This window comes from Microtus ochrogaster, linkage group LG9 (assembly GCF_000317375.1).
Source record: "Microtus ochrogaster isolate Prairie Vole_2 linkage group LG9, MicOch1.0, whole genome shotgun sequence".
Lineage (NCBI taxonomy): Eukaryota > Metazoa > Chordata > Mammalia > Rodentia > Cricetidae > Microtus > Microtus ochrogaster.
The window spans coordinates 305,288-315,269 of record NC_022034.1 but is presented as its reverse complement, the minus strand read 5'-3'; the positions used below and the strand labels follow the sequence as shown (position 1 = coordinate 315,269).

The 9,982-nt window shown below is 35.3% G+C and overlaps 1 protein-coding gene across 1 annotated transcript; it reads left to right on the top strand.

Moving 5' to 3' along the window:
- Positions 1 to 4,245: 4,245 nt before the first annotated feature.
- Positions 4,246 to 5,187, top strand: LOC101984495 (olfactory receptor 4P4-like). The gene has a single exon (XM_005363262.2). The coding sequence runs from the start codon at positions 4,246 to 4,248 to the stop codon at positions 5,185 to 5,187; it is 942 nt and encodes a 313-aa protein (XP_005363319.1).
- The last annotated feature ends 4,795 nt before the right edge of the window (positions 5,188 to 9,982 follow it).

Here is a 9,982-nt window from a genome sequence, read left to right as displayed (position 1 = left end):
AAAAAAAAACAAAAAAACAAAGTTCTGCTTAACCTTGGTCAGCTGATCTCAATGAGCTACTCTAGACACAGGGATGCTGTACTGCATTACTGACAGCACTGTATCTGCCCAGAAAACTAGTTTGTAAGTGAACAGAAACCATGAAATACCTATGTTTTCACTTCCCCTAGGGACTATTTAAATGTGATATTGGAAGAGAGCTGTGAATATTTGCCAATATGCATGACATCAGCTTCCTTACCTCTTCAGTTATATTAACTAAAGCTAGAAAGAGTCAAGTTTGATTTGGAAACAAACCACAGGCGTTTTCCTTCAAAACAAGTAAGTTTTATCTTCAGATTATACAAAATTACTTGTAAGTTAAAACTTACTAACACATATCCATTACATTTAATGTGAGATTGCAAATTAATAGTAGCTGTGGATCATGCTGCATAAAATTTAAATCAAGTGGATGACAAATTAAATTAATTTCCTATATCAGCTATCAATAAAAATTCTGCATGGAACAATATGAATCATGCTTTTATAATATATTTTTAAAATATAAATGAAATAATTATTTCATTTATATTTTGCATATAGTTGAATAAAAGAAAAACTTCATTATTTTTGTTCTTTGACAGTTTCATATGTGTAATTTTATTATGTTAGTTCTTTGACAATTTCATACATATTATGATTACTTTCTCTTCCCATCTTTTTTGACCTTTCTCTAATTCTCATTCCCTATCAATCCTTTTCCATGATTGAAAGCTTTTCATTTTGTTTTATATCCATTTAATTTAATCAGAGTCATATGTATATTACATTGTAAGTATGTATATTACATTTTAAGTATTCATTGGAGCCAAGTGAGGTAACGAGTGAGTAACTGATTACATTTTAGTATTGTAGCTAATTTATGAAATAATGCACAATTTCTTATCAGTTTGAAAATCTTGCTAACAAACAAAGCAGGTATTTATCTTCCTAAATAGCAATCTTAGACTATACTTTCTGATTTCGGGATTGACAACCTTGCATAATACCTACCACAGAGTAAGCAGTGATTGAAAGATTAATTTTATGCAAATTAACAGAATTTGAGTTTTATTTTTCTTTCATGACAGACAAATTCAGAAACTTTGTATAATTAATCCCAAAGTCAGATAATCAAGATTCAAAACAAAATTGATTCATTTAGTCTAGTTTTGTTTTATTCTGTTCTGCTTTCAATTATGTTGTTGTAAAAGAAAACTAACATGATGTCTCTAATACTCATAAAGATAGAATTTCCGTACAGAACCAAGGTATGGAATTTAATATTCAGCAAATAAACAATCCATATAAAGCAGTTAGTTTTAGCACCAGAGGGCACAGTGGCTTTGAGTATACATACTATTGTGATAAATTAATTATGAAACATTTTGGAAACTATTGGAATTATGATAAAATTGAAAAAAATTGAGACAGGAAATGGCATAATGTCCAACTTCATCTCAGTACAGTTTCAAGAAAAAGCAGTGAAGGCTGTGGAATTTAAACTAACTCTGAACTGATGATTTCTCATTCTGTGGCAGGAGGGCAGTGTGCAAAGAGTTGGAGTCAGTATGCTAGTAATAATACAGGCAAATGAGAGAGATGAAGTTCAGTATTATTTACTGAGTAGTTATAAAATGGCTTAATTATGGAGTATAGATTAAATACATCAATAGATACATGTATAGTATTGTTATTATATTTATCCCCCTGTTATTTTTTCTTACTCTCTACCACTCCTTCAGAAAACCTCAAATAATCTTCCTTCTTTTATGTCTTCTTTGTGACTTGCTGAATTACGAGCAGCACACATATATATACACATTCACACAAGTTACTCTAAAGGATGATTAATAATAATAAATTTGAATAATTTCTAGAGCATTGATTAATTTTTTGATTTTTGTCTAATTATTTGACTTTTATATAAAATGCAAAGTAAACTAAATGCTAGCCTCTTTAGCATGTCTCTAAATTCATTTGTACTCAAGTATACAAATATTCCTTTAAAATTAACTCTGTGAATCCAAAATGTGCAAAACAATGATCTTATAATCTTCATTTGAAAATAATTAAGTTCTTCAGATTTTTTGTTATTGTCATGATAAAAAATGCTTTATATATTTTTAAAACTGATTTAGTATGATGTTTTGAAGAATCTCAAAGAGCTGCAGTGGTTAAGAACAGGCAGAGTATTATCCTATAAAAATGGGGAAAATCCCAAAAGTGTCTTTATCCAGCTCATGTAGAACGTTAAGAAGAGAGTAAATAATTCATTCTTTCCATGTAGTCAGAAGAATATGAGTTTTAAAAGAGGTCAAAATAGAGCATTACCTGTTTTTAAATCATTGGTAATAATGTGGAAGCCTGAAGTGCATCTGTTAATTAAAATTAAAATTTTATGTGACAGTGAAGAGAAGTTTTTCCTCACTCTCCAGGATAATGGATTCCAGGAAGGATGTATTGGCACTTATCATCAACTGTGTAACACTCTGCAGAGATGCATACGTGCTTACTCTTTACACAGATTAAATGACAACCTAAATGAAAGGGCAATGACTCTCAAACTTACTGGCAGTGTTATTATGTGCAACTAATATAAAATACTTATAATGTTCTCCTTTGCATAAAATATTAGTGAATTTCTTATATGATCTAGCAGACTGATCAAAAGTTTACTTCTAGATTATTTTCTTACATTAGTGATATTTAAAAGTCTACAAGTCAAAGGTATTTATGCATCCTAAAGTGAGACTGTGTGGGTAGAATAGTTACACAATGTATGTGAAACTTGGGTTCTATCTTTAGCATCATCAAAAGAAAGTAATGCCGGGAAAAAGTTAACACAGAAATACTCATGATGTCTGGATTACTTTACTTTGGGACAATAAAAAGTAGGAAGTGTAGATAAAATAATTGGGAGGACCTGCAATATGCAGTTTGAGATCTTGAAACTGACATTGCTAGAAACTAAGAGTTCTCACTTCTAGGTTGGTGTGATGACTAATCATTATCAAATTGACACACCTGGGAAGAGTTGAATAATCAGCTACATATAATTTAATTAATGTCCATATGGCATTTTCCTGTTTGCTCATTGATCTATAGGTCCCAGTCTAAGGGGACAATTTCATCCCTAGGAAATTGGATCTGTATAACAAGGCTGGCTGTGTGTGAGCCTGGAAACTGGCAGCTGAGCAGATTTCTGCTATGTTCTCTGTTTTACTTACTACCTACAGTTTATGGCCTTGGTTGGCACTCACCAAAGAACGTTGTTTGTAATACAAATAAACCCTTTTCTTCTCAAACTGGCTTTTGGCAGTGTTTTAGCACAAAAACACAAAAATTGACTACAGCAAAGGGTCAATTAGAAAAGTTGAGCGACTCGTATTGTTAATTAAGATGTAACTGAATTGTGTTATTCTCGAAAAACCAAAAAAAAAAAAAAGAAAGACATGGGTAGACACTAAAATACAAACAAAAGTTACTATTTCCTCAACATGTAGTGTGTAATTACATAGTTGACTCTATTAAATATAGAACACTTTTTTTCTTGCATTGATATTTATTCTGTGAGTCGAAGATAATCCTTTATGTATAAAAATACACATTCCTAAATATGGCAGTTGAAATTATTAAGGCTAGAAACAGATTTTTCAGTTAGATGAAAAAAGAAACTCTATATAACTATGCAGTTATTCCAAATACACAAGCCCATTATTCACATATATTTGCATAGAGAATGTGTGACTCAACATATCTTAGTTGTGACAATAGCCAAGTATTGCACTTCATAAATTTACATATAAGTGTGTTCACATTTAATCATTTGTTTCTGTATCTCTTCTCAAAAATTAAAAGAAAAAAAGTAAACTGGACTGGGATGATTCTACAGAAGTAGCTATTCTATAGTTCTTTGGTGGTATCCCATCCATTTTTGTTTGACAATGCATCACTATAGAATCCCTATACAAATATATTTTATTCTACAACATTAATATTCATCTCAAATATGTAAAACTATTTAGCATCTATTTGTGTTTTATTACACAAAAAAACCACTGTTGGAAATCTTTCTTAAATAAAGATGACATTTTAACATTCTTCGAACTCTGAACATTTTTAATCTAATCTGCTCCCTGAAAGGGGACAATATGCAGCATTGTGCTAAGTGTATTTCACAAGTTTAAATTTATTTCAGATTGATACAGACATTTGCGGATCATGGACTATAGGACCAATATCACAGAATTTATTCTTCTAGGACTTTCTCAGACAAAAGAAATACAAGCTATCTGTTTTGTGTTGTTTTTACTTTGTTACATTGCAATTTTATTCGGGAACCTACTTATCATGATTTCTATCACATGTAGTCACCTTATCAATCAACCCATGTATTTCTTTCTGAGTTACCTTTCATTCTCAGATCTGTGTTACACCTCCACTGTGACCCCCAAGCTGATCATCAACTTAGTAGCCACAAGAAAGTCAATTTCTTACAATGGCTGCATGACACAGCTCTTCACCATGCACTTCTTTGGGGGCATTGAGGTCTTTATCCTCACGGGAATGGCCTACGACCGTTACGTGGCCATCTGCAAACCCCTGCACTACTCCATCATCATGAGCAGGCAAAAGTGCGATGCCATGATTGCTGCTTCCTGTGCTGGGGGATTTCTGCATTCCTTTGGTCAGTTTCTCCTGGCAGTATTCTTACCTTACTGTGGCCCAAATGAAATAGATCACTACTTCTGTGACGTGTACCCTCTGCTCAAACTGGCCTGTACTGACACCAGAAATATTGGTTTCTTGGTAATTGCTAACTCTGGCCTGATGGGCTTAGTGACTTTTGTGGTCTTGTTGATATCATACGCTGTGATCATATATACTGTCCGGTCTTACTCTGCAGAGAATCGTCGCAAAGCCCTTTCCACTTGTAGTTCCCACGTTACTGTAGTTGTCCTTTTCTTTGCTCCTCTACTCTTCATTTACATTCGACCAGCAACAACATTACCAGAAGACAAAATATTTGCTCTCTTTTACACCATCATTGCCCCCATGCTCAACCCCCTGATTTACACACTCAGAAACAAGGAGATGAAAAATGCCATCAAGAGACTATGTCACCGTATCACAAGGAATGAGGGAAATAGACTGAAATCATAACTGCTTTCTACCATCACAGTTTTTAGAAGGTACTTCTAACTTAAAGCATCAAATGGCAAATAACCTTTTGATGTTATATAGCGATATGTATTTCACTAGTATATATGTATATTGGATGCTAGTGATATGTATGGGGCTGTCTGTAAGCAAATATTTACTGTTCTCCATATTAAACCAGAACTCCTAACTGTAATCCTGGTATTCTGATTTACTGCTGTTGTTGATGTTCACATTGTCTGTATTGCATTTCTTGTTTGGTTCTATAACAAACTATGCTTGACAGGAGATCATCCTTAGCAATGTGTTCACCAGTTATAATGAAGTGAACACAGAGAACAAATAAAATTTTTATACAGTATGACTGTTCAGTAAACTAGTAATTAATCAGATTTCAAAAATATTAAAAACGACTCTTATTTAAACCTACATAAGAGAATAGTCTAAAAGATCTACTTTATGGGTCACAAAATATTTCTCAAAAGCTTCACATTATGACTTAATTTAAAAAAAACAAGTATTATTTCAGCTTTTCACATTTCTAAAACCTATACATTTTTCCTAAGTCAAAAAATTATCTTTTACAGCAGTCCTCTCCATCTTCTGATTTTTATACAATTTCCGTCAACCCTATTCTGTAGTTTAAGGCACTGCTGTGCTACAGATGTTTTATTTAGAGATGAACACTCAACGTTTATTCTTTGAGATTTGACCTGCCATGTGTTTATGTAATAATCATTTTAATTCTAATGGAGTCATTTAAATCTAAGGGAAGATTATCTAATGGTAGTTGAAATAGTTTCATTTATTACTTAATCAAATCATTTATTGTAAAAATCAAAGAAAAATTTAGTGATAACTGAATACCACCCTTGAGCAAATAAAAGAAACAGAAAGAAAGACATGTAAACTCCGGATGAAAAAAAAATGTCTAAAAGCCCAATAACTACTTTATTCCAAATGCAGAAGAATTCAAAGGACTTAGAAAAATGCATAAAGATGAAAAAGATTACAAAATAACTTAAATAGAAATACATGTAATATAGAGAATGGTATCAAGTTTTTGAAACCTCAAAGTCTGGTATTAGTGACACACTTCCTCTAACTGGTGAAACTTCCTCAGACAGTACCACCAACTGGTCAACAATTATTCAAACAAATGAACCTACAGGAATTGTTCTCATTCTAACCAACACAATAGTATAAAAGTTCCATTTGAGGTTGAACATCATGCTCTCTCTTCTCTGCACCTTGGCCAGCTGTGAGTCTCCATGTTAATCACCATCTAATGCAAATAGAGGCTCTCTCAAATGAGAGCAGAATGCTATATTGATCTATGAGAATAATAATAAATCATTAGGAGTCACCCGAACACTACGGCCATTTAGCAAATTAGTAGTAGTAGGCTCTTCCCTATATTCGACCGGTAGAGCTGTTGGTTCTTAGCCCAATAAATGTCTTAGGTATTGGCTTCATTTTGTAAATTGGGACTTAAACCCTCCCTCCCCCAAAAATGGTTGATTACTATTCTGGTGCTGTTAATGCATTTGGAATGAGTTGCCAAGCCAATCTTTATTATAGTTTTAAGTATTTAAAATTGACTGTGGTTGCTGTTTACTGTTCTCTGATCTGGGATTCCCCTCTGTATGTGAAAAATTAGAAGAAAGAAACAAGAAACGCACACACACAACAGAGCAGGAGATCTGACCCAACCCCTTCTCATATACCTGCTAAGGCAATCAAGAGATAGAGGGCGCACCCCTCTTGGTCCTGACTTCCTTGCTCATCTTCTCCCTCCTTCTGTTCCTCATTGGGACTTTGGGAGCTCAGTAGGGTTGCACCCACCCACGGAGACAGTGGGGCTGATCTATTGGGAGCTCACCAAGGCCAGCTGGATTGTGACTGAAAAAGCAGGGGATAAACCCAGACTCTCTGAATATGGCGGACAATGAGGGTTGCTGAGAAGCCAAGGACAATGGCACTGGGTTTTGATCCTACTTCTTGTTCTGGCTTTGTGGGGGCCTAGCCAGTTTGGATGTTCACCTTCCTAGACCAGGATGGAGGGGGGAGGACTTTGGACTTTCCACAGGGCAGGGAACCCTGACTGCTCTTCAGCCTTGAGAGGGAAGGGGAGAGGAGTAGGGGGGGGCGGGAGGAGTGGGAGGCTGGGAGGAGGCGGAAATTTTTTTTTCTCAATAAAAAAAAAAAAAAGAGAGATAGAGGGCCCTGAACCTAGCTTGCCTCAGCAAAATAGGAGCGCTGACCCTGGTGATATGAGTGTGAATGATGTCCCTAGAGCAGGGGAAATGGCCCAGCTCCTTGCTTTAGGCTGCATTGGGTTTGCTAGCTGAGGCAGTGCTGGAGAGTTCATCTGTGTAGTGAGGATGAGGGAAAGCTAGCTAGCAAGTTCACCAACATCTGAAATTGCTGGGGTTTGGTCTCAATTTTGGCTACCTGCTAGATTCAAACTCAATTATTAATTTATAATCTATTTGTTTGTATATGTTTGGGTGCAGAGGAATATATGGAGACCCAGAGTTTACATTTGGTGTTTTCCTCATTTGCCCTCAATTATATAAGTATTGAGGCAGGCTTTCACTTAAAACAGCATTCTCCAAATCCACCTAGTCTTGGTATCCACTCAAATCCATATCTTTGAATTCATTGAAAATTTTTCTACTTTCTTAAAAGTGTACATTCCTATTCACATAGACCTTGATGTAAAACATGTGATATAGTCCCAGCACTGAGGAGATTAAAGTAGAGCAGCAAGTCCAAGATCAGCCTGGGTTAAAAAACAAGGGAGAAAAAAATCAATAAATTTGATACTTTAAGGATTTCTACAACCATCTCTTCTTTATTTCCTGTTGCAAACAATGCATTCTTTCCAGTCCCCAATACAAACCAAGCCTTAGCTCCTCTGTAGAAATGCAATTATCTATAGGACCATTCCTTTTATCTTACTTATTCACTTAAGTCTAGGACAAGACCAAAACTAGATGCTCAAAAGAACTCTTTCAGAATGAACTGATAAAGATTTGAAACCATATTTGCTTAAATGGATATAAAGGGATTGCTGCGAAATTCTACCTTTGGTTTAAATATTATTTCACAGAGTGGTCAGAAAGACAAATGAGAATGAGATCCCAAACTCTCTTCGGGACATGAATATTATGAAGACTTTGCGTGATCCTGGCAATTCAATGAGAATGGAAGCAAATCTAACAAAATGTTATGAATTAGGGAAGAGATTCTTCTGTGTTTTTCATGAAATCTTTGGGCACTGTTGGAAGTAGTTTCTTTATCTATCCAAGGTTACCTCATCTACCTGAATTCTGACAGCTATTTCATCCATCTCTTGATTAGTTAACTTGCTCTTGAAGAGGTGCTCTTATCCAGGTTCAAAGATCCAAAAGGGGCTTTGCAGGGGACTATGAATCCTATGGAAATGCATACTTAACATCTGGAATAGAGATATCCAAAGCAGTGAGACATGAGGCTCTCAGAAAGAACTAACAGTTACAATAGGCTTGATGTGGCAAGATGGCTCTGTGGGTAAAGTATTTGCTGTGCAACCATGGAGACCTGAATTTGGATCCTCAGCACTCATGGATTTAATCTACATGGAAAGTAGAAAAAGACAAAATCTCCTGAGTATATTGGAAGCATGGGGACCATGGGAGAGGATTGCAGGGGAGGGGAGAGGAAGGAATGGAAGCTGAGAAAAATGTATAGCTCAATAAAATCAATCAATCAATCAATCAATAAAGATAAATAAATAAAGATCATACAAAGAAACACAAAGTGTTGGGAGCAGTGAGACCCCAGATCCTGAATTTTTTGTAATCTCCTGATCTGAGTGCCTACAGCTGCTTTGAGCATAAGACCTTCAGGAGTTCCTGATGGCAGGAGAGTGGTTTCTGGTGGGTTTGGCTGGGGCATGGCTATCTCTATATAATCTGCCCCTGAACACAATAAAGGGGGCATTCTTGAGGAATTCAAGGATGACCCATATCGCTGTATCTCTGTCTGTGTGTGTCCGTGTATTTTAACCTCCAGCCTCCTTGCCCGAAGCTCGCGAAATGGGTTCCAGCGCACAGAGTGCAGACACGGGGGTGCGGTGCTCGGCAACAAAGTGGCCTGAATGCTTCACTGCATTGAAGGAATGCATTGGTCTCTCACATCCTGAAAGTCACATTGTGCTCCAGGAGGAGTGAACACTAACCTGAAAAAAATATGGCATATTCCTTTCAAGGAAGTTAGGTCAAGCCAACTCCATGGTTCCCTGCAGTTTGAAGAAAATCCGCCAAACAAATATCTGACCTCCTACAGTTCGCTGCTTCTTTCTTTGTATTCTGACTGCATACACATGGTAGATTTTAATTTGATAATTTGGAAGCACAAGTAATAGAAAGTCCTGGCATACTGTTCTTCTCATAATGTCTATTACTACTAAATACATATATATATATATATATATATATACATACATACATACATATATAATATGATATGTATACAGGAAGACTCAGAAAATATGATACAGCAGTTAGTACTATAACATGTAGTGCTGAATCTGGTAGTTTAAATATATTAATAACAGAGTGACAAAATTTGATAGTAATCCTTAATCCTTATCTTGAAAGATATGTTACTTACAATTCACACAGGAAAGGTACCAGTATTTACTATTATTGTTTAAGCATTGAATCTCATACATCCAAATATTTTAAGATTTAGAAAGACAAACATCATGATTTAGATTTCTCATACTCTGATTTAGCAGAAAATATTATAA